This window comes from Rissa tridactyla, chromosome 6 (assembly GCF_028500815.1).
Source record: "Rissa tridactyla isolate bRisTri1 chromosome 6, bRisTri1.patW.cur.20221130, whole genome shotgun sequence".
Lineage (NCBI taxonomy): Eukaryota > Metazoa > Chordata > Aves > Charadriiformes > Laridae > Rissa > Rissa tridactyla.
Window position 1 is genome coordinate 3,995,236 of NC_071471.1, and position 26,796 is coordinate 4,022,031.

At 35.7% G+C, this 26,796-nt stretch overlaps 1 protein-coding gene across 13 annotated transcripts in view; it reads right to left on the bottom strand.

Annotated features, from left to right (window-relative positions):
* The window catches only part of NAALADL2 (N-acetylated alpha-linked acidic dipeptidase like 2), a 647,972-nt gene that overhangs the window by 265,784 nt on the left and 355,392 nt on the right, over nt 1-26,796 (bottom strand). For 12 of the 13 annotated variants that reach the window (XR_008467120.1, XR_008467121.1, XM_054206715.1 and 9 more), the window contains 3 exons: nt 20,737-20,829; nt 16,168-16,373; nt 14,526-14,645 (listed from right to left, as the gene is read on the bottom strand). Coding sequence is in view for 11 of the 13 variants with exons in the window: in XM_054206715.1 (XP_054062690.1) it covers nt 14,526-14,645; nt 16,168-16,373; nt 20,737-20,829 (419 nt within the window). In the remaining 2 variants the exon portion in view is untranslated. The remainder of the gene's footprint in view (nt 1-14,525; nt 14,646-16,167; nt 16,374-20,736; nt 20,830-26,796) is intronic. The other variant, XM_054206722.1, reaches the window with a different exon arrangement.

Here is a 26,796-nt window from a genome sequence, read left to right on the forward strand (position 1 = left end):
GCACAGGGCAAAATTTGTATTTGCATGGCAGCACCTAATGTTAGAAGTTAGGCCCACAGTTAGTCGTAATACGGATACTTCACTTTGTAACTACTCTAATTTTTATTTCCCCAAACTATCAGCATTCACATGACACCCTTCCTCTTTTGGAACTACACAGTACTCATGATCTGTAGTATTTCTACCAAAAATGTTTTCTAGGACTACTCCCCCCAAACACCACTTGTCAAAGTGCCAATGAGCTCCCCAAAGACATCCTTCTGAGCCTTACCGTAAAGCCGACCCAGAAAGACAGATGCATCTGTTCGTAAGTAGAAGTCAACCCACGACCCCTTCCCCACGCAGTGGATTGTTTCACCCTGCTGAGATCTACAGTCTGCCACTTATAAACACAATATAATCTAAAGTGTGTCACCAGAAAAATAATTTAAAAAGTCCTTTATCTCTGTCACACACGTGAACATATTAAGTGCTACATATTCCGTACCCGTCCCCACACACTCCCAACATCCAATATCATGTCAACTCTCTTCTGGAACCCCAAAATCCTACTGGATGATACTGCACATCTCTAACAACACATACGGAGGCATGACAGACCCACCACAATGCGTCATGCAAGTAAGAGGGGACATATATACAAATAAACACGGCGGCACAACAAGTGGAACAGTCAGGTTTTTAAAGTGGAGGAGAAATTTGCAGTCAAAATTCGTTTTGTTACTCTAGTCAAAGACCTAAGTAAGTCCAATTGTAATAGACACAAATGAAGAAACTTTTTTTGGAACAGAACACAGAAAATCACATGCAATACTTTGGAGGAACTCTGTTGCCACCATGGTAAATTATTGCAAATCTGCCCTCATGGCACCACACTGGAATAAGGCGAAAGTAATTTATTGCTGGCAAAGCTTTACCTTGCCCCGAAACCTCTGCTCTGACATTTAAACTTCCCAATAGCAACTATGCACAAACAAATCGCTCCCTCCCTAGTAACACACAAAAAATAGTTTTCATTCTTTGAAATGGAAAGTCACTCCTATTAGTCCACATAGAGCATGAAGGTCAATAAACTACCACCATATTTTTCATAAAAAACCCTCTTCTGGACTTCAGTGGGAATCGAGCAAACAGACTATCAACAGCACTGGTACTTTAGATATCAAGTATCTGTATCGATATCCTTTATGTTTTACCATTCACAGACTTTAAAGGTAGCAATTTTCTATCCAATAAATAATGGTGTTGACTAGTAGTGAATCTAGTGCTGCTGCCTGAAAAATATTGGTAGGAAAATCTCCATTCAATGGTGATTCTCCATTGACAGGTAAATAACTTTGAAGATCTATCAGTCAGCTTGTGTAAATTTGAAATCCCTGGGATTCACTACTATCCTAAACCACTGCTTCTCTTGTGACTTCCATGGAATACCATACAAGATGTTCCATAAAAGTCTGTGCCTTCATAAAATAAACATATCACGCCTTCAAAAGATTAAAAAAAGTTTCATGACAGAGATGTGTTCTGTGAAAAAATTCTGACTGGCATTAATTACCCTCCTTCTTCTAAATCCTGTTTAAATCAATTATCACTTTATTTTATCTTGGTTTATTATCAAAATTAATCAATCTACAGTTACACAGGTCACTGCAATTCTCCTTTGTAATGCTGATTCAACTTTAGCACTCTTTTAGCTTCTGGAACAAGGAAGAAGAGATTAGAATGACTTGTTCTTGTCTGAGCATTTAAAAAAATGGTAAAATATTCATTATACAGCGACAGCTCCAATCCTGGACTTTTAAAGAAAAAAAAAAAAAAAGAAAATGCTGATATAGGGCTGGAATCAAAGATGAACCTTCATTTAAAAGGAAGGAAATATTACCGATTACTCACGTATCTTTCCTTAAACTGTACTTTTCTCTTAATCACCACGACATATGTAGCAATGTAACATTCATCAAGCCATTTATTTGTAATCGAGTATGCTGTTTCTCTAAGTATCTGCATGTTGACACAATATGGAAATACTAATAATTATCACCCATTATACTAACATTTGCCACATTCTCGAATGGCACCGGATGACTTACCCAGTTTGAAATTTTAGTACTTTATTTTCTCTGAGAATATTATTTATAAGGCTTTTTAAAGACTGTGATCAAAAATAGCAATGCAGATGAGTACTAGAGCTGTAAATTTCACTTCAAGTGCTTCATTTTAACACATTTGAGTGCAGCCTGATTGACTTATCAAAATACTGAAAAATAGGTTACAATTTGAGCCAACCGTGCTGAACTAAAAGGAGCTATGAAAAAAACCCACCCAACCTTTCTAATGTAGAGTTCAATATAGTGTACATTAGGGAGGCTAAGGATTTCTGTCTAAAAGCACTAAAGAAACTTTTACGTCAGGAATTATTTTCAACTGAGCTGCAGCACAGTAGATACTAATTGAGTTAAAAAAACCCTTTTCTTGTTCATCTGCATAGCGAACCTGAAAGCAATAGCACCTCAGCATTTCTTAGCCGTCTCCTTACTGGTATTTCAACCTCTTCCTCCTTTCTGCCAGCCCTGAGTCCTGCTGCCACTTTGGCCCTCATCTTTAGCATCAGCATAGCTTGGCAGCGCTTCACCTCCTGCCCCTAACGTAACCAGGGCTGACAGCTTCCGAAGGCAATGTGTGCTCCTCGGAGAACACAAGCGCGGACCACATACATTGCGAAAGTCTGTAGATTAAAAAAAAAAAAAAGAAAAACAAAAACCAAAACAAACAAGAAAGAAGTCTAGCGAAGCCTTTGGACTAAGTTTTTGTTTGAAATCATAAATGATTGTAAAAAAGAGCGCTGAAGCACAATTTCAGACTCACTCAGAGAGCTCAGCATTCACTGACGGCAGGGTGAATCCTTACTTAAGTGGTTATTATCAATTACCAATGATAAATTAAAAAAAAAAAAAAAAGGAAAACTGAGTAATCTGAATTCAAACTTTTGAACTAACATCACTCTCTGTCAGGAAGGTACTGTAGAAAGTGCTCCAAAAAATTTGGAGACAGCTACCTGACCAAAGATGGAAATAATTTATAAAAAAGAAGCAAACGCGATCCTAAAGCATTAGAAAGCTCACCCAATAAGGGATCAAAACCAAGTTTAATTCCACATTAACTAGCTTAAATCTGGAACGTTGGATACGTGCATGCTGCTTTCAGATCACCTACAGATCAATAACAGATCTGATGCAGAAAAGATTTTGCAAACCATTTCAAACAACAAGTGAACTTGAGAAAATAAGGCTCAGCAGCAACACATGAACAGAACAGACTACAGTCAGGAAGTGTCACTTAACATTAATTAGCCATTTACAGAATAAATCATATTACAACTTTTTAACATTACACCTCAATTCTGTGTTAACCACTTACATGATGCAACTTAAACTGATCCCAACTGCTACTTCTTAAGCACGTCTGCGATTAAGGAGGGAACTTAATGCCAAGTGTTTTATGAGTACCCAAATGTAGAACAGAAAACCGCGAATTGATATTGCTTTCGCCATTTGCAATAAGATATGTATTAAATTCCCTCTTTTGTACCTTTTTCAAGTTCTGTTCATCTCCCCACACTTCACTTTAGCAAAAAGGAGACCATTTTTGTTCTCCCCTACTCAGTCTATCTTGTCTCTTGGGATAGAATTTTCAAAGGCACAAAGGCCAATCGGAAAAGTATCTTCAACTGAAAGCCAAATAAGTTTAACAACTTTCTTTACCTGTATCTTTGAAAATCTCCTTCATGTTTGAAGTGCTGTATAATCAGACTCAGAAATCATACTAATTTGGAAGTACCAAATCATCATCAATACTAAATTATGCAAGCTATCCGTTTGTTTTAAAATTAAATACTCTGATGGAGGAGACCCAAGATAGCCTTAAAATGTTAATGCATGATGCAAAAGCAACGATCCAGAGGATGCTCTGGCTAATTAACAAGCTCTAGTCTCAGACCTGGAATGATAATACTGATGAAAACACTGACAAGGATTTAATGAAATTCTAAAAAATCCTTGTTGGGCTTGTGCTCCATAGGAAACAGAGGGGGAAGGAACAAAACATACCCAGGGGAAAAAATCATAAAGATCTGAGTTCATACTGCTAGAAATGTTGATACAGGCAAACATTTTAAGGGTCAATGCAGGTAATCACCCCGGTATAGCTGCTATAGCTACCTCCTCAACTCAACTTCACCCTCAAACTTTTCTCCATTATCAGAACAAAGAGACTGAGCAAACCCCACGGATGCAAACGGAAAGCCCTTCTGCAGAGTGAGAGAGAGATGCCCCAGAACTGCGAAACTAGCACCTAGGGAATAATATTTTTTTAAATGATCTAAGGATAACCAAAAGGAAAACGGAGATTTATACATGGGCGAGAATGAAAAACAATGTTTTACAAAAGAAATTCAGACGAAAAGCGAAGGCATTTGGATGAGATGTGCTGTTCTCAGATTAATTAAGCTCGGTTTATTAAAATGCCCTTGGTTCCAGGTTCACTCGCTAGTCAGCTACTTTGGTTTACAAAGACAGATTCCAAATACCCTTTACCCCGAAGCAGTAGGAAATCACTGGATAACCAATCAGAATAGTGGTTTTAAAGGCAATACAGCATATAACAAACAAAAGTGGAATACATTTTTTTTAATCTAATTAGATTCTCTGTAGAGTCACTGTGACTCTACATACAGTTTTCTGCCATTTTAGCTCATTATAAAATACTCATTGACGTGCAATGTGCCTCAAGCGGTAACAGGGTTTAACAGACTTCACTTGCTTGTCTGAGACATATCTGTTAATTTCAAACACCGAATTTCATACTAACTTTCAAGAAGAAGTGTCATTTATCTGAAGATGATATTCAGTGTATAAAGTGTATAATTTTCTTTTGTGTGTGATGACAACTTTTATTCAATACGTAAAAAGGTTGTTGCAAAAAAGAATAAAGATCAGCAGTGGAAGAAAGGGAAAAGAAGGATTAATCTTCAACTGTGATGACTTCAATACATGAAAAAAAAAAATCCAAACAGTACTGTGACAGAAGACAAGCAGAGATCAGCTGAGAAAGTTGTAGAATCTCGTAGATTAGAAGCTGAAACACAGCAGAGACGCATTTTTGCAGTAGGATGAGGAGCTGGATCAAGTGATTGCTTGAAGTCCTTACCAGTTTTGGTGTCGTATCATCAAAACTGCTTTAGATACTCATTTTTATGTACATTTTTATCTAATCACGCCTTACGTTTGAAATCTGTAAAATAAAATTCTCATTTCCTTTACAGAAAAAAAAAACCAATCCAGCAAACGAAGCAAACTACATCTTTGTGTTTCATTTACAACAACGATCCAGTAATTTACAGGGAGAAAAAGATTTTATGTGATTTTTTTCGCCCCCAATTCCCCGGAGTCCCAAGGAAGTATCTGCTGCAATATAATTGGTTCCAAAGCACCCTCGATTCTGAACATTCAGTTCCATTTTAGCTGCGCAGGCAACTGTTTTACAAGCTTGCTGGAAGATATTTTGTAAATAAGATTTATGATGCTTTTGTGGTGTTTGGAGTTAATTAAATATTTTGAGTGACACTGCAAATAACTACTGCTACTTGTTTTAAATAAAAATGGAATCATTGCTCAAAGCTTGATAAGCAGACCAAGTGCAGCAAACAAAATGCAAACAATAAAATGCACCACACAAGACAAGCTTTTTAAAAAAAATGAATCTAGGATCAGATAAGATGTTTTGTAATTAGCATGAAAGACAGAAATTTAAAAACATGATACTACTATGGAGTTCTTGTACACCAGCTACCATGACAGTCTTTTCTATATAATATTATATTATCTTTTGTTAATAAGTTATTATTTGGTAGACTACAGCTTTATAATTACAGAGTTGAAATGACCCTAAATAAGTTTTCCTCTCATCCTAGTGCCAACTTGAAAGGATAAAATGACTTTAAGTATTTTTGTATTAATTTTTGTATGTTGCCAAGTAGACTAACTTTCAACCTCCTTAATTTTTTGACATAAGTATGAAATAAAAATGTGCTAAACTTACAGGATTTTAAAACGTATACTTGACGTTTTTCCATCTCCTGACAGAAACTTTCAAAGCTATTTGTGTAATTACTGAGATTTCCGAACAGATATTTATTAAATAACTATCGGCGGTAGAAAACGTGGATAAACTGAAGATAACTTTTCCACAAATGTTTAGACATATATTTGGACTCCAGATTGCATTAACCCAAATTAGTACGCGATCTTGAAAACTGTAGTTAGCCAGAATGTAGCAAATCCCTTCCTTGACCGTCACAGACAATGGTAACGTATGAAACAGCAGAAAGACCAGATAAATCTCTATTAACACAAACCCAGGAGCTGTTTATTAATATTAATAATAAATATTGTTTGTCTTTTCCTTTCGCACACAGAATGCAACAATTTTCTAGGAGTGCTCAAAAGCCTATGGAAAATAAATCGATAGTAGTAAATTAGAACTTGAGATGCAGCTTTTTTTAAATCTTTACAACCAAAATTAAACAGGATCATTCTCATGCTGGAGAGAAAAATAACATTTTAAAACGCAGCAGCAGCTACTTTCCAACTCGATCTTTTTGGGTGCTGTTTGTTTTTAGAAGATTCCCTTCTAATGCCAAATTTCCTGTTGAAGGTAGAACATTCAGGCTTCTTCAAGTAATCATACAATAATATCTCTAATCAAGAAGAGGGAGACATGATACAAAATTGAGAAGTCAGTATCTCTCCTAAAGGTTAGCAGGCTCCTCTTGAAAGAGTGCCTAAGCATTAAAGTCTTAAAATAGATGGCTACAAAAGGGGTTTTGAGATCCCCTTCAAGGCTCTGTCAAGAGACAAAGGTTTGAACTGTATGACCTTTTACCTGCCAAAAGAAAGCTTTTTGCAGAAACTTCAAGAAAACGATTTTCTGCATTTTTTCTTTTCCTGACATCACAGATTATGAGCTGTAAAAGTTTTCTCTGTTATATTCAGTGAAGTCACATCCTGTGTGCACCTCCAGAATTACGCTTCTTTGACTCATTAAAGGAAAATGCATTTCAACTACTTTACTGATTAAAATCTCATGAATAATTTGGAAAATACAGAGATTTTTCACATATATTTGATTGCCTTGAAATTGCTTTTGAAATTTACCGGTAATTCAAATTTCCAGTTTATGAAGTGTCCCGATAACCTCCATTCTTGCCCTGTTTAGTAGTTTTTCACACTGGACAAGACACCACCAGCAGAATATTCTGGTGGTGAAGTTAATAGATGAATAGGGTATGAAAAATGAATAACCCCTAGAATAGTTGAAGCTGACGTTTGTGATTATTCAAGCTATGACACCGTTAAATGGATATGGAATGCTTTTCGCCCTTACTCCACAATTTTGAATCACTATATACCATTCCCCTTTTATTTCGCACACATAGTTTAGCAATCACAAACTTTTGGTCCTGAAGAATTCATCAAAGGCTTCTACTAAGTTCTTGAAAACAAAGATGTCTAAACTTAATGAATTTTTTTTTTTTCCTTCGGATGACTGACACTGAACTGGCTAGGCATTTGTGGTTTTTTTTCTTTTGGCTTTTATTTCTTCCCAGATTTGGATTTTGGAACTATTTGTGAACTATTATATAAATATGCCTATAGAATAGACACAGCAATTCGATTAATAGCCTTAAAAGAATCAGGGTTTTGTTTTCACATATAAGAAACATAACTGCACCAACACTGAAATTAAAGGGACACTTCGGGTGACAAATATACCAGGTTAAGATGTAACATCCCTGCGTACTAAAAGACAGGCATGTAAACAAAACATAGCAATCAACATAATGTTAAGGTGATTTCTAAACCATTCAAATTATAACTTTGTTATGTAAGTCTATTTTTAATATGATTCTATCTAATATATAAGTGAACAATCAAGCACTAAACGAAGCCAGCTTCTTACGAGTTCAGAAAGTCACGGCTGCTGAACTGCCACGTGTGCTGCAGTGAGATCTGCTGAGCACGTCTGGCCGCCCCTGCAGGACATGCAGGTGAGCCCGAACACCAATGCACGCATGGAAGTGCCCTGTGCACGCAGGATGAGGGCTCACGTTGGAAGAGAACTTCCAAACTCAAAAATCTATCAGCGTGAGCAGGAATTCCATACTGTTTACTACGCCCATTTCCCAGTGGGGTCAGGTCAATGCTTTCACATCAGTTACTGGCTTAGTGTTCTACAGATATATTTTAACTCTTCCTGGGAGAAATAGCCTAATAAAAAAAAAAAAAAAAAACCACCCAAACCAAAACCCAACCTTGCCAGGTTTCTACAAATCCCATTCCTCTCTATATGTGATGTGGTTAGGACCATATGAAACAGCATACAATTTTACAATAGAATATACTGGTAAATCATTTTAAGTCACAGCGCTTCCTAACATAAACATCTTCATGTTTGTCTAAAGAATAATCAGAGCTAGAAAAAATACTGAGACAGAGCAAGTAATGGTGTGTCAAAGAGCACTTTAAAGCTTTTCATGCTCAGAATATGAGGGTAGCACAGTAAGAAAGGTCATATCTTACTACCCAAAACCCAAGTATCTAATACTTTTGGGTCAGGTTGAGTACCTATCACATTACTTAAAATATTTCACCTTTTTTATTATATGGCAAATAAATGGTCTGCTTTTCATTATTCAGATGCATTTTTGCACTGATCTGCAAACTAGAAAATCTGTTGTGCTGCAAAAATTTTGATTATTTATCTGTCACATGCAAAAGGAACAAGTGGCTGGCATTGTTATGAACCAAACAACATAACATATTCTTAATTCCCATTTCATTTTACACTAATGTCTTGTAGATTCTGATTTAAAGATGCTTTCCTCTTTTCTGATTATTTCACTATACATTTCATTTTTGGATGTGTATTTCTTTTCTGTGTACTGTTTGTGTTGTATAGCATATAGCTATTAAGTCAATTTTATTCAACAACATAGTTAATAATTACTAGAAAAAAAGCAGTGACAGAAACTTTTCAATGATTCGTGTTATGCAGAAAATTCAAAATATCCAGAGCTGTCAATCTATCATCTTTAAAAAGAACTTGAAGTTTACTTTTAAACTCTCTACATGAAAGGTTTTCTATCACTATGAAAATGTCTTTCTACCATCACAAAGAAGTCAGATCTGAAGGGAAATAACTAGGAGCAATAAGATGAAATTAAGCAAAGGCATATTTAGACAGAACTGAAGTCAACTTTTCTAGATACTTTTCTAATATCCAGTAGTCTGGATAAAGTCTTTGGAAGGAAAAAACAATGCCATTACACTGAACAGCTTATTACCTTAGACAGTTTTAATTAGATTGAACAATAGAAGCCTAGAACCAAAATCCATTCTACAGAAGGTAAGGAATTACCGAAATCTCACATACTCCAGCACTACACTTAAAGATAATAAAATGTCCAGATTTCTTCAATTTTATCTACAATGGCTAACAAAGTTGCCATTTACATTTCAAAACAACAACAAAAAAAACCCTGTTGAAATTATACGTCATTTATGCTTTTAACGGAAGAACTTAATACCTTAATTTCATAAAGACAGGGAAGGACATGGAAGCAGGCAGCTTGATTCATTAGAAACAAAGGACTTTTGGCAGATCTTCGATAAGCTCACAACATAAAAACCAGTTGACTTGCATTCTTCCGTGCTAACAAACTTTTTTTCCCCATGGTTAACAGCAATTGTATTTTCATAACAGCAAAATGTATGAGTAGGTTTAAATGATTATCCATTGTCTGAACCAGAATTTATCTATTAGAAGAGTGAAAAAATACGCAACAATGGACAAAGCAACGTTTTATCAAAATAAAAGCATTGTTAGCAGATGCAAAGTACCTGCTGCAACTCCAAAATCAAATCCACCATTAAATGGAACTTTGCTTCTCACACTGGAGAAGCATCATCTTAATGAATTTAATAGAGCTGTCAGTGAAGCATTGTCTCTATTAACAGCATACTTTTAACGCGGTTATGAATTCCTGAGACAGGAGTTCACAGCGTAAACTTCTGATTCTCAAGAGATTTTTTTTGTTTTTAGCACAAGTATAAAAAGTAACACCAGCAAGCAATTATAGCACTAAAAGCAGTTAATAGGTAAAGATTGAAAATTCATGTGCAAGTTGTAACCTTCTGTTATATAGCATACAACAAGCAATTCAAATAATATGTTAATGCTTCTTTTTTCTTTACAACCTGCTGATATATAAAGCTTGCAGATCCACTATTAAATGCTGAAGGTAAAACAAAACATATGAGAAAACACATAGAAGTTGGAAGAAAAGAATCAATGTTGACATTCATGTCAGATTTTTTAAAAATAAATAAATAAATAAAAATAATGACAAGCATCTGTACAGAAGTTTATCTTTGGTCTACTTCAAGAAGAAAAAATAAGTTTCCTGTCAATAATACCACCTTTAAATGTAAAGATGTCCTACGCCATTTACTCCATTAATAGAAAGAAATACTGATAAATAGCACGGAACAATAATTGGTACAGTCATTTTTAATTTCTGATCTAGAAAGTGCTTAACTCATTGTCTGACAGCTTTAAATGGCTCTTTTCCGTAGGAGAAAGGAGCAGCAAGTTTTCTCAGGTTCAGCAGTAACAGCGGACCTGGACTCTGATCAGCGGTGGTCATACAATCAGTTAAAAGAAACAGCAATTTATTTATGTTTCATAATAACTTTTTTACTTATGAAATGTTAATTACAGAAAAAATCATTAATGGCTTTATTTACAGAGAATGAATGCCAGCATCAAACGAACCCAATTTACCAATGACACTGCCAACAAATAGCGATTCACTAACTGAGCAAGCGAATTAACAATCATTTTCCTTACAAAATAATAGTAGGGAAAAATATAACTTGGCAGTATTTCCCTCTTGTTAATGTGGACACTAATTAACATAGTTATATAAAAAAAGATTTGAATTAAATATGTCAAGGTCTCAGAGTTGTTTGAATTCCTCTTTGCTTGATTAATCCAAATATTTAAATAAGCTTCTTCATGTAATTTGGTGTTTCAAGCAGAATCCCACTGAATCCCACTGACAGGCACATAAAATTATTATTTGCAGATTGCTTATGTAGCTCCCTTTTGAAACCTGCAACTAAAATAAAGATGTAATCCCTTTCCATAAAACATCTTTGAGAAGTCATGGTCTCTTCTCAGTTAGCCAAGCACTTATCCTATTCTCTAACTGACCACCAATCTCACACAACAGACAACTCATCAGGTCTGTAATTTTTCTTTGTATTGGTAAGTCCAGAATTTTCACAAAAACTACATTTCAGCTAAAACTTCTTCCCTACTTTTCCTACAGTTTCCTGAAATTAAGAAAAAAAAAAAAAAAAAAAGTGTTTTGGAAGATGCAGTGATTAGCAAGTATCCAAAATTTTATTTTAGGAAAGCGACATTTTTACAGTACAGAAAGTAAACGATGGCATGCCTTTGCCTAGCTTGGTTTGCCATTTCCCCACACTTCTTTTTAAGCTGCGCTCCCTGGCGCGTTCAGGGTGTGCTCCGCATTTAGTGTGATTTTTACTTGAGTTTTCTTTCGCGGGACAAACTACAGTTTTTCATTCATTTCCCTAGAATCCTAACACTTAACCTGCGTAGGCATTTGTAACAAGTATTAATTCTCCCTAGGAAAACATTCTTCCTCTGTTTTACTGAGACGGAGTGCCCACAGTTTTAGCACAACAGCGAGCATTCAACAAAACCCTAACTCTGTCCTTGGTGCAAATGGTGAGCAGATCTTGGCCTCCTCCTCCTCAGAACAGTGTTGTAACATGATTTAGGAACAGGAAAAAAAGAATGCAAGTCAGTCTCTTTTTTTTTGTGAATTTAAAAAAAAAGGAAGTATGAGTTTTACCACTGAATCCAAATGTACAAAGCAGTATCTTCCATGTATCCACAAACTATGGAAAGCTTCCACCTAACTAAACACGGCTGATTATTTTCTCTTCTCATTTTAAAATGGATTGGTATTATTAATTCTAAATTATTGTTTCACCTTATTTTCTGAACAAACCTATGTTCAGAGAATTATTCTTCCAAATGAAAACGATCCTTTTCTCTCAATGGACTTTTTAAGCACTTTGCCACCTGCGCCCGTTAACAAGAATCTCATGGGAATGGACTCACAATTTCTTCAAGATGAGGTAAGCCCCAAAAAGACACATTTCACACCACTTGCACTACCATAATTTTGCGGTAATCTATAATTAAATTGTCTTCTTGACAAGTGCTGCGAGTAATATCAATATTCTTTATAAGTTGATCAGTCTTCCAGAGAAAATCTCCTAGACACACGGCAAATTGTGAGAACCTGTGGGAACAACGGAAGACGCGTGCTGGGCTGTTCCATCACTGTCAATATACTCAACAGAAATTCAGAAATCTAGCCAGCATGTGGATGCAATAGTTCCTACAAATCTTTTTAACATCACAAGCTGTACGACAGTTGCATTAATTACAAATAACATTATCTTACCAAAAAAAAAAAGTATACAGACGACCTCGCATGCATTTTGTGTTTTTCTTTTTATATGGGGCTTCAGGGTAAAGATGCAGAATGGATGCAATCTCAATATTAAAGCGTTAGCTATTACAGAATCAGAGGTGAGAGAGAGGGTGTTTATTGGAAGAAAAAAAATGATGTTCTAGTCATGTTTTACTGACTGATTAATTAACTGGTGCAAGGAAGGACTGCTGAGAGAGGCTGTGTCTGTACCACTGGATAGGATACAATTGCTATTACAACAAAGACTGACAAAATATTACACCAAACCCAACTGCACCACAGAAATCGGGTGAAGCGAAAAAGAGATTTCCTTTGCTTTCTTTCCAAAACAGAGGGTATGACTGTAACACTCTTACTAATACGGTGTTTATCAGAGTAAGAGTCAAATCTTAATAAAGTGGTAACTAGATAATAAAGAAAGAGTCTGCTGCACACTTCCAGACACTTTACTGTTTTCAGACTGCAGCCATGGACCATATTGTGAAGTCAAAGAAACAACATGAGAAAAACCCAACATCTCAAGGACTTAACGTAATAATTTTTCTCCTTTAAATGGCAAATACCTGTTTTCATGGAGATCAGACTGCGAACTCCATAGGTTAGCAAAAGGCTAGCAACCTATCAGAACAGTATTTTTTGCAAATACAGTAGCTAAAACTTCTAAAGAAATTCTAATTGACATATCCATAACAGCTGTAGACTCATATATATAACATTATAAATAATTTTCCACAAATTAAAGCCTTTTTTTCCCCTGAAAAGAACTGATTTTGCATTGCATTTTCCACAATACTTACACAGAATATACCAGATCCTTTCTGTGAGGAAATTACCACCTAATGACTGGACAGCAGAAGTGGTTAAAACATCGCTAAGGAGCAATTTGCCTGGTATCTTTTACTAACAGTGGGACAATTGCCAAGACAGATCAGTCTCAATTCAAGATGCTACTCAGAGCAGTGGTTAGTACCAAATGCTTCAGAGGCAAGTCAAAGAAACACCAGAATAACTTAATGAGTATTAGGCTTGGCATATTTATGGGAAAAAACCCATCTAAAATGCACACTTTATGAAATTCAAATTGAACTCCATTGAACTCCATGATAAAAACTCCATCATTTAGTATGTACCTTGTATTATTTTCAATTAATTTAAAATATTAATAGATTCAGCAACCCGAGAAACAGCAATAAGGTCATTAGTTTAAAGTCTCTGTGCACTTACACCATCACAGCTACAGAATGTTCTGCTTCAGACTAGTTCCAAAGACGCAGCTGAGCACTGACCCTGACATACTTACTCGAGACAGTATTTATTATAGTTAGAGTAATACTCTCCCTGTGTGTCACGGTACATCTGGTAAATATACGGTTTTAAATGCAAATTGAGAAACAGTCTGGAAAAATCAGATTAGGAAGAGAAAAATGTGCTTTGTGCTAAAGAATAAAAAATACGTTACTTTAAAGCTGCCAAAAGGTGAAAAAGCTGTAGGGCATGCAAGTGTGGTGAGACTTGGTGTGCTGAGCTGTTGAAGTAAGTTACCCTTTCCAACCCACTAACACAAATTGTAATTTTTATAATAAAATTAACCTGCATACTTATGAAAAACAGTTCGTGTGTATTTGAGAGGTTAAAATGCTTAAACAAAACAACCTCCACCTATAGTTCAAGGCCAGGCCGGATGAGGCTTTGAGCAGCCTGGTCTAGTGGGAGATGTTGGAACTAGATGATCTTTAAGGTACCTTCCAACCCAAACCATTCTATGATTCTATGATTCTATGATTCTATAGTTATCTAAAACCAACAGGCATGGAGGGGGCTAACCATGTAGCCTCATAAACGACACGTGAAAGAAAGTATTTTAATTTCTAACCTCTGCTGCCAGTTGCTGAAGAGAAGGGGATGCAACAGGGTATAACGTTGAGTTGCCTCTGACCGGATTATGGAGGCTAACGTAAGCCACAACATTTCTTTGAAGAACTCTCTTGAGATCCTACAACACAAGCAGAGCGATGGTTATTACTATGCATCGTTATAATTAAGACTTATTTTGTTCTTTCAGTTCCTTCCAGGGAAAAACTGCACCCTACGTTTTTGTCCTCTGTGAATCCCTAAGTATTACTTAACTACTACTTCTTACAATATGCTGTTATGAACTGCAAAGGACATCTTAGCATTATTTCTCTATATAGCAGAAGTTATAATTCCATTTCACACATCATCTCACCAAAAATGCAAACAGGCCTAGAAGGAATTAAAAAGGACTATACTTGTAAGGCCCAAAACGAAGACATTACATACTGTGAAACAATGTGAAGGCCGTTTAAGCTTATGCCTGACAGAAGACAAACTTTAAAAGCAATGATTATCAACAGTTAAATGTACTCCAATTTTTAGAGACCAAATTCAGGTTTGAGTTGTGTAACTTGTATTTTCATTCTATTATGTTTTAGACTACAAAAACAGTATGTACGAACTGTTTTCAATTATTATCTCTTTTTAAAAGAGATCCCCTTTGCCTTCTCAGTAATAAGTTACTCTTTGCATTGCATGAAGTGGCTCTTTATATTGAACAGAAGGGGTGGAACGCAATTACATCTGATGTAAAGCTGACTTGAAGTGGAACTAAACAAATTTTACTTCCAGCCCGGATCTTTTCAATTTGATTTTTTCACCCCATCTTGTTTTTGAAGAATAATCATGTTGGAAGTATGAAACTTCAATGAGAGCTAGCCGCTCCTCATGCATGATAAAAAACAATTAACTCTTCATTTTATCTAATGTTTTAACTCAGCAGCCCTGAACCTCTGCTAGCTATTCCTTTAATTTATCGGCTGAAGTCTACTGTAATCATATATGATCAACAATACCCCGATGAAGTATTTTATTTCAATAAGCTGACTTCTATTCTGTTGAAAACAAGAGCCCAAGGAATTGTCTGTGTCAGATTGCATCTAAGTCCTTAACACAAATACATGAAAAGCGAATCAGCACTAGCCATTGAGACACTGAAAGGTTTATGTAATTAACGTAAACTATAGTTTACGTTACAGTTCTCTTCATTCAGTATGCTCTTGATTCAGTTCTCCGCGTGCTAAGCCTATCAATTAAAAATTAGTAACTCTTGAATCCCTAAGAAGAAGAAAATGCTGTCTAAGCTGCTCCTGGGCCTAGGTCTTTTTTGATGTTTCCCCTCGTAAGCCCCCCAAACCCTGGCAATGCCCTCTACAGTCCTCTGATGAATTAGGGAGGGGAATCGGCTCACAAAGTGCTGTATATGCAACCTTCACAGCTATGGTAACAACTTGCCGTCTTATCATCAGACATGCTCTGTTCCACAGAACTGCCTCTATAGATATTTTCACTGCATTTGCTATGGAGTACATGAATGTACACAGACAGATGTCACGGACCACTTAATGAACCATAAATTTCTGTGTGGTAATTTCACACTGTTTTCATGCGTTCAACAGCAGTAAACATTGTTGCAACGAGTCCTTCTAAAATTATTTTACCTCTGCCCATTCATATGAACCAATGTTCCCAAATGATGTTCCTCCCCATGAGCAGAAAACAATGGTGCGGTCAGGTCTCCAGCCTCTCTTCACCTTCAACATCAAGGCTTGTATAAATGCTGTGATGATCGCAGTGCTGCTAGCCCATTCTTGTCCACCGTAAGTATTCAAACTGTTGTGATGGCTACCAATGACGATGTATCGGTCTGAAATGTGGAAAAAAAAACCCAAAACAAACAGACAGAAAAATCTTATTTCTTCTGGATACTAGCATTAAAAGAATTTTCAAAAACCTAAAAGATGAGCTGTATTAGTAGTCTGCAATGTCATTAATACAACACAATGCTGTCAACAAAAATGATCATGTGCAAGACAATCACACAATATAAATACATAAAACTGTGACTCCTACTTAAAAATAAACTACTAAGTAAATATGTGTACATACTTTCCTAATTTAATCCCTCTGCCCTTGCCTTCATTGTTTTCTTATTACTCTCCCTTCTTGTAAGTCTAAAATATACCATTTTTAAATCCAGGACTCGGTCACACAGATAATCTAATAAAATTCCATGCTCACATTAGAGTGTTATGAAAAAACACAAATTAATAACCAGGAAACTCTATCTTGAATACATATTAGCGTTCAAAAAAAGAAAACAAAAGGTGTGGTAGTACAATGAGAAACATAGAGAAAATACACAAAGTATTAGTACTCCCTCACCTGGAAGACTGTGTTCAGTGCTCCCCACCCTATCTCAAAAAAGACATTGCAGAAACAGCAGTTGAGAAGCTGGTAACCAGAAGGGTTATATATCGGGACTTAGACTTCCATGTAAGGAGACACTGAAAAGACCTGGATTGCAGGTTTAGAGAGGAAACATGACAGAGGAATAGAGATAATGAATGATACAGAAACGGTAAGTCAGACCTAGCAACTTTGATGAGGGCGGAAGAAAATATTTCATAAAATGAAAAGCAAGAAGTTTCAACCTGAAATAAAGAACATGGCTATGGTTATCCAGAAAAAAAACCCACATTTTTTTTCAGAGAAATTAAACGAAATCTTCATCTCTCGAGTCATAAGATATAATCTAAATACGAACTCAGAAGTGTAAAGAACCTTATTTTATTCCAAAAGGATGCTGTGGCATGAAACAACATGAATGACTAGTGTGACTGACGCATGTCGAGAAGTCTAAGCAGAGTTATGCTGAATGACTTATTAAACTATTAGACCTTCTGTGTGAGACGAATTCACAACCGACGCCCCTGAATGACTGCTTACCGGTTGTGTTCTGCTATTTAGTAAAGGCTCTTTCTGGTCCAGATCTAGACTTTTAAAGGTGTTCTTTCCATATTTCAGGATACCGATAGAGAGCAGAAGAGCAGTTATCAAGTGATGCCAGATCCACAACAACCTCTTGGTGTCATTTTGGGTTCCAAAAAGTGCAAAAAGTTTTGGTTTTCTGACAGTATTGTTTCTTTATCCAAGGGGATTCATTCTTCACTGTTATCAGTACACTGGAATGTAGCAACACATAGGTGGCAAAATGCCCGCGTCCTATGTTGCTTATAAAATTAATATCTACTCCTCAGCAATTTTTGTAGTGACTGCTGCCTAGAAACAATTTTAACTGAACACCAACAATTTTAACTGAACACCAACGTACTTTGATTATCAAACTGGACTTTTACCAGTTTTGTTCAACAAAGTACGTGGCAATGTTGTTTCATAAGGAATCAAAAATGTTTTACAAAAGGGAATCTGTTACGTACCTATAAAACAACATTTCAGTCAACTGCTTGGGGTTTGTATGGGTTTGTAAAGGAACATTAATTTCTAAAAGTAGATATAAAAAAATGTAAATTTAAGTGTACACAATGATTTAATGTAACAAAATGCAACCTAAGTCATATAATTTCGCAACTTGTGTGCCACATCGTGAGATGTTTAATTATAGATTGCACTGACAGTGAAAAATTGTAGGATCTTCAACTCAGTGTCAGGAATTAGGAACAGAAACGAATGGCCTTACAGGCTTCTAGGTCGCCACATGAAGTGCCACTAACACAGGGTGATCCGACAGGATCGGTGCTTGCCCATATTATAATCTCTGCTCAGCCTGTGAGCAGTGTATGTGAAGGGGAGTGGAAAGAGACCTTACGTAAAATTGTATAGGACATTTTGATCATTTTGATGGAGGAGAAAGCTACCAGCAGCAACTTACTGTAGGAGATGCCAGCTGAATGAACAGGGGTAAAACATAACAGCTGGTGCCTCCTGTGAAATTCTTCATCTTTGCACATCTCTCCCTCTCGAATAGAGGCAACACCCTGAAGCAAATGACTACAGGAAAAGCACAGGAGAAAGGATGGTCATGTGTACAGAGGCAGCAGCTGTCCTTTCTCATAAGCATTTGCTGAAGCATGCAGAGAAAGAGACCGCATGGTAAGAAAAAAGAGAAAGAAAGGACTAGAGAGAGAGAAAAAAAACCCACCAGATACTTTAGAAAGTGGTAAGATGGGATAGCGTTCAGGGTAGCGATGGGCTGGACAACAGGGATTTATCATTAAAATGAATAACTCTACACTGTCTTCTCTCGTCATACATCCCGTTTTCAACCATGTCCAACGGAGCTACAAAATCAGTGTTATGTTTTTCAGGTTCTAAAAGGCTAACAACTATCATATTTCCTCTGCTCCGAAGTCTTTTAATATCTCAGTGGTATTTCTGATGCTCATTGTCATTCCTCAGATCAAATAAGATCACCATTACATAGATGTGTTCATCTGCGTGTGTTAGGAGGCCTTTGAGGAAAAAATAATCCATCCTTCGTTATGCTCTGCAGTTCTTCATTAATCACTAAAGATAAATTTTGCTTTCTTTCTGCCTTTCTGGAAACATAAAGATGAATATTTCAGGTGTCTGAAACTAGGAAAACCCCATCAAAATAACAGGCAATAAATTCCATGAAAACATCAAACACTGAAATCAGTTGCGACGGTATGGCTATAGTATCAAGAAGGAAGAGCAGAGAAACAAATGAAGGTTTAACATAGATTCTGTACAAAATGTTACCCATTTTGTTATCCAAATGCTTCACTTGTGCCTACATTAGAAGCCAGCTGCTATGGCCCAGCGAGACATTTACAGGACAAACTGTTGGCATCTACAGACTTCACTTGATTATATATCCTTAAATTCTTAAAGGTAACCATATACTGTCGTACCTTTAAAAAGTAGCTTCTTATTAAGAATATAAGATGAAAGATTCAGGTATAGAGAAGATAAAGAATTCATTAAACAGAAACTGATGCATGCTTTTTATTATTTATCTTGCTTCTGTTTCGCAATCCAGTAGACAATATGTCTAAACATGGCAGTTTCTACCTTCAAATTCCATGACAGCTGTTTGCAAAACATCAGCAACAGTAGACTAGTAACTTCAAATTCTTGAAGGAAATTAAATTCACTGTGCTAATTGTCTTCTATGGTGTTTAAAAAAAAATTGTTCTGGTGAAAAGTACAGCGTTCAGCACACACAAACCCGAGTCATTATTTTACTAGCAGGAACAAACTTAAAATTTCTCCACCTCCTTCATTCCATGACAAAAATACAAAATGACTAGCCCACCTCCTAAGGGACCATAGATAAACTTGCGACCTTTCTTCTGAACCTAATAAAAGAGTATTATCAAGGCAAATGTGATGATGTTTTGGTGATGATTCCATCTGTGCATTAGGAATTGGACTTTGCAGTGTGTAAGTAAGCAGCAACAGCGTTCATTCATGTTGCAGAAACCCTTCAACTTTTAGATACATTCAGTTGAAGACAGAATAAACCCCAAATGATCTTGTCCTCATTATCACATTATCTACATACAGCATCAAAGGAGGAAGGGGGTTTGTGGTTTACGTCACAGTTGCACTTAGAATCTTAAACATACAGAAGAGTAATTATTATTCATAGACTTGTATAAAACTAGCTTAAAGGCATGATTCTAACACAAAATAAGGCTGCAGCAAGTGTGATTATGAACTTAGTCACAGATTTTTGTATTCTATAATCACATTTGATATTAGATTCTTAACTAAGCCAGATTATGCTCCCCTACACCTTGGTTTCAGTGAGACATGAATTATGAGGGAAGTTCTGGACTCAAAGCACAGAGTTTTATTTATCTCAAAATTTTGCTAAGATTAGAAAAAAAGTACAGCCTTTTCTAAAGTTGCATAGACAACTAGCATATTAATTCAAATCATGCAATACAGTACATCCTGAAATTAAAACCACCAACACAGTTACTTGGCTTAAAATACTAATACTCTCTATGGTCTACGTGTAATTCCTCCTTGTGTAAAAATATGCTTACTGTAACTACAGTATCCCCTTGAGCTCATTCTCTTCTGTTTTGCCATAAATCAAACTGCAAAATGACTACAACAAGGATGCTCTCCTTCCTCTGCATTAGTGCATTATCTGGCAAAACAGAATCCTGATCCCAGCGATGACTCCCAGCCATCATGAAACAAATAACTGATGCAAACGATAAAGGGCTACTTACCAGGAAATACAGTTCCTTTTAAATATCCAATAACATTAGAAATGGTCTTGTAAGTTGTGATTGACTGAATACTCAGACTAATTATTTTTTTGCCTGTTAAAAGATAAAAAGAAAAAAAAAAGGAGAATTTTAAAATTGTTTATCCATCTAAGAAATCTACAGGCCGCAGATATAAATCACATTAAAAAAAAAAAGGTAAAAAAAAAAAAAGGAAAAAATAAAGATACTTGAATAGGAACCAGAGATTAAAATATGAAATATTACATTATTTTCTTACTCCCATCTTAGCAGTGGGATTCAAAGCTGGAATCTCAAAGGAGATCTCTACTCTGTGAGTTAAAAGATCATTCAATTCACCCTGTAAATGCTGCCAGAATACTAAAGAAAAAAAATAAAATTAAAAAGAGTAGGATTTACATAATTCAATGATAAGGAAATCTGTCTTAATCTTTATAGGTTTTTGTCCTACGCTAAATCAGATGGGAAAAGCTAGAGCTCTGCATTACTCCTCGCTTTGCCAGCATAGCCTTTGGTGATATACTTGTGAACTTATGCCAAGAGAAGACAGCTTTTGTTGGCTTAGCTGGTATCAACTGAGGAAATGGTGTAAATACAACGGCAGAAAAATTCCACAACCCCCCAGTATATAAGGGACGTGCCAGTATTGCTATGCCAGCTGAGACTTTAACATAGGATAAAGCCAGAGAAAAGTAAACATCTGATTTAAAAGAGCTTAAAAAAAATTAACTGTCCTTTGCTGAGAATTACTGTCACTCCCTCTGTCCCCGGGTGGGACACACATTATAACCATTCGAACTCCTGCAGTTTGTGGCAATGGAAACAAAACAACTACAGGCAGCTGCTGATACCTTTAAAATGTTTCGTTTGCATTATAATAGACTGTATTAACATTCATCTCATCTGAAAGGTCATAACTTCTACCTGAGAAAAGTGAAAATATCTTGAACTGCTCCAGCTTAAATGCTGGCAACTGTCTGACAATAACCACTGGGTCATCCCAGACCTTCAGGGAGGCTCCTTCCATCCAGATGCTGCACCAACCCCACCTCAGACCTGTCTTAAAGGCATCTTTGAGCCAGAATTCCTTCAATGTCCATATCCCAGCTGTCACAGACCAAAATTAAAATATTCCATGGATCATTTTGCTCTCTATCTCCCAGCTATTATCCTCCCACAGATGTATTTCTAACACTTTGTTTCCTGGCTTTGTTTTCCGAGATATGTGGAAGAAGCAAGAGGGGAGTTTACTGCAACATGTAAAAATAAAAACAATACATCTCTACAATACTGTTCTTCAAGGTTCATTTGCTGGTACTTCATCTGGTAAATTTACTTCAAAATTCTCTTAAAACAAAATCCAATATATTTTCATTCACTAGTCTTCGTTGATATTTGAAAAAAAGTAAGCCAACTGCTAGGATCTTTCTTCGCTGTTAAAATAATGTACTAGCAATATTTTATTCTACTTTTTACTCAGACAAAACCTTCTCTATCATCAATAGATGCGTCCTCTACGTGACAACTCTGGTTTTGCTAGAACGCAACAGTAAAGAAAATGCGAGTCAAGAGTAGTTAATTAAAAATAATCAATCACAGCAACTTGATATTTTGATCTATCACGCATACGTTGGGGTTTGAGTGGTGATTACCTTTGCCCTTCTGATGTAAGTTACTGTAAGGTTTGTTAACACCACGTGGTCATGAATTGTGTTCTTTAAGTCTACAGATATTATTCTAGAATTAAAAAAAATATTTTATTAAAAAAACCCTATTAATCCAAAGGATTCCCAGCACTATAATGTCAACTATGTTCTCTTTTTTTGGTCTTTTAAAACGATGAGAAAACAGCTCATGGCATCCACGTTGATTAAGCAGTTTAAATTTTACCTAATACTATTGCAAGTTACTTCTTGCTGTGGTTTCTCAGCTGCAACCATTCTAGAGCCAATTTACCCTGCTTAATAAAGATTTTCAAGCCAAAATTTATTTCCTTCCCTTTTCTAACCCTACAGCACTTTAGATGTATGTTTGTTTATGCCCCATTTCACACAAAAGGAGGATAAATCCTTTCGAAGACAACTGACTGAACTTTAACCAACATCAGCTACCCAGTCTTCAACACACAATAAATAGAAAAATAACTCCTAGCAATATACATATTCTGGAATCAGATACTCGAGTTAATAGTCATGTATCACAGTCGTCAGCTTAAAGTGACTTGGGTTTAAAGGCTTAGTGCACCAGATGAAAAGGCTGAAAATACTCTTTGGAGTATACAGAAGGGAAATTTAATCCCTTTTAAACAGTTCTGACAACAAAACTCTCTTCCTAATGCTTAAAGATCTTGACAACTTTCTTTTTTCTGTATTTTCTGGAAAACTATGAGGAGAGTTTAGCTTAACATTATGTGGGAAACAGAGTTTGTGTAAGGCAAAAGCTACTTCTGAAATAGAACAGAAAAATATTTATTGTCAATATTTTTTATCTATTTATCTCTTGACTTGAAATCCGTAAATTGTCTCATACCAAATTACTACCTTCTCCTCTCACACACAATTACATAGTTATTTTTAGAAATGCGTGGTTATTTCTTTTTTGATATATTCCTACATTCCATTTTGATTGATTTTAGAACATCAGACGTGCAAAAACTACCACTTGTAGCCTGAAAAATTATTTACGTTTTATGTCTTTTATTGCTTTTAACCTTATCCCAAGCATATACCGACATAGAGTATAAGTTTGATTTTCAAACATGTTGGTTAAATTCTTGAATCCTCATCATACTAAACACCTATAATCAGTCAGTTTTCTAAGCATTCCTTTGAGTACTGGATTTTAAATAGCCTCATTAGGGACTCAGCTTTGAAATTTGACTAATTTGACATGAATTTTGCTTCTCATATACAAAAATTTCCCTACCTGCACGTTTAACTCAGTATAGAAGCATCAAGTACTAATTGAATTCATGCATTTCAATAACATAGTTCTTGGATTATAAAACCAGAAGTTATTTGAGAAGACTGCAGGAATACGGTGTATTGAATAACTTGAAGTAACCCAATTTTTAACATGAATATAATTCCTGCTGAAATCAACATAAACCACAACTGAATAAAAATACACCAGTTTGAAATTACAATTAAAGTAAAGCTTTCCAACATCATCAAAAATCCACGGCCGCTTCGGAGGCACTAATTCAGCGCAGGTAGTCAGGATAAAATTGCATTCAACAGAGTTCCCATCAGTCAAAACCTTACATTAGGCTCTAATAACTCAACCGCTGACTTATTGAGCACACACTACACCAAGCTTTATAGACGCCCCTGAAGGCTAATAACTTTTTTTGATAATGAAAGCTAGAGTTTTCATAACGTTATTTGCCCCGAGACCTGAGGCTTTAAAGTAGTATCAAATACCAGAGGACATGCTGACACAGTAACAGCTAACTTCACTCAATGTAGGACCACCTTAAGCTATTTACACATAAGGAATAATCAAGTGTGTCATAGATTTCTTATATTCTATTGGTGACACTGTACAGAATAATATGGACTGGTACGTAATATTTGGAATACCCTGTTAAAACCACCAGTATGATAAGTATACATTAAAACATACGCAACAGCAGATTTTGCTGTAATTTGAAACAAATGCTTTATTTTCATTTGACATTTTCTAGAATAACTGAGTAAAATTCCAAACTACTACTACCGCCGTATCAGACCGCCTAGTAAATGGGATTTTGAAATCTTACTGGACTGTGAAAAACATATTTTAGTTATTTCTCAGTATTTCATCATGTCAATTTGAGTGCAAAACCTTATCTACTCCGTATTTTAAATCAGTTTTCAATTAAGTTTAAACAGAGGACTTTAAACAAAGAAATGTAAACGTCATAAGCATTTATGTAACAATATAACTTACATACCAAAAATACTATATGCAACATAATTCACATACTTAAAAACGCAAATAAACTTAAAAAATAATATAAACTTTATAATTTATATATTACCTCTGAAAAAAATCTTGTACACCACTATTAAATCGCATACACAGAAATCAATACTGAATCTATGACAACGTATGGTATTGTTGAATTATAAAATTATGTGTGCAGGAGTATGTCAAAACTCCCAGACAGACATCCCTGTAACAAAACGCCTTTAGTGTTTTTAATATAAGCAGTACACCATCTAGATCCAGCCTCTGAAATCTAGTATCCCCAGTTTTTTTCCCTACTAGATTTTTATCTGATTAACCAACTATGTTGCCTACTAAAAATATATTCTCCTTTATAAATGGATATTCAATGGTACCGAGTCCTCAAATCCAATCTTGGTCTGAAGAGCTTAATGAATGAACTTTCTGATCTACAATATGGAATCCAACAATAAACCTATTCAGACAAAAAACTTTTGAAGATAAGTGATATCTAGAATAAAGTGGGATGGCTTAATGCAATACAGAATACTTGTGTAACACTCAATATCAGAGTTATGAATTTTGAGAATGCTTCATATTGTATAGTTGAATTTCATCATCACACACTATTTTTGAGAGATTCTTTACCTGCTTTACAGCAATCAAACCCAAAGCATCACACAGAAAGTAACGCACAGAGCAGAATTCTGAAAACATATCTTGATCAGTTACATTTCTGGTAGAAAAACGTTTCGGGATTCAGGTAGGAGTAGAATGAACATATATAAAGAAAAATGCTTCACGCTGTTTATGCTTCATTCTTTTCACGAACTGCTATTTAAAAAGAGAATTTAAAGCAATTGGAAAAAGATAATCCAAGACTATTAGTATAAATGTTTGTAAGTTTTAATATACAGTATATGTGTATTACATCTGACTTCCCTGTTTCACATCTATACTTCTTTGAAATGCCAATAAGCAATACCTGCAGAACATCGTTATATTTTTACCGTTATGTACAACGTATTCAAAGTGGGCAGACACAGTAACATGCACCGCCACACAACATGCTGGCATCTTTCTCTATTTGTTTTCTTGGACTTATGTTTAGCCTACTGCAAATACCTAGAAATGATAGGATTGTTTGCTAATTGATATCATAGCGTATGATGGCACAGCCAGAGTTTATTAAATACGGTACTCTTTCTTTTCTCGGACAGGTAGCAAGCTACGAAGGAGAAACACATCTAACAACATCACGAGGCTGTAGCCTAATAGGAGGATATATGTATCTTTTATCTTTTCATGCCCTTCTTCCAACTAAAAACTAAACAGGCTTGATTTGCACTAGGGCAGCACTTGGCGTAGAACTTTATTTGTCCTGGACAATGATCATATAACATGGAAACTAAAGGACTCTTCCTTTCTTATAATTCATTATTCAAATTTCACATGATCAGAGTTGACTATAAAACTCAGTATAATGACCATCTGACATGTCGAATTGTACAAAAGAGATGTCCAAAGTCTTACAAAAATTCTTCTTTGTGTTCTGCTACAAACCTTTCCAGTAACAGCCACTTCTGCTTATCTCTTCCACTCTCAGCTTTTCTGGTGGAGGATGTGGATTTGTTTGCAGCAATTGAGTTTTGCGTTGCAGTCATTAACATTATTCAGTATTGATCAATAACTGCATTCTGTAGGCTAAAAAAGGTTACAAAAGATCAAAAGATTTTACCTAAAAAGCATTTTGATCTGAGTCATTTTACTAGCTATAGCAGAATGCTGGGAGTCTTTCTCTACCTGGCTGTATTATTCACCTAGTGCTTGGTATCACTGAGTTACTCAAACTATACATACTTTGGTTTTACTATTTTTTAAGTGAAAATATAAATAACTACACCTACTTCACAGCAAAAGGCATTAAGAGCTCATAAGAAATGGGATCATCTTCTGTGTATGCTAATTGTACTGATATTTTCTGAAAATACACCCTCGGTGATCTTGGTTGCTCCAGACAAAGAGAGAAATAGGGCTGGATTTAAATATCAGTAGGTTAAAGAAACTTAGAAGCCTTTAAGTGAGATCAGTGCATAACTGCTTGCATTATAT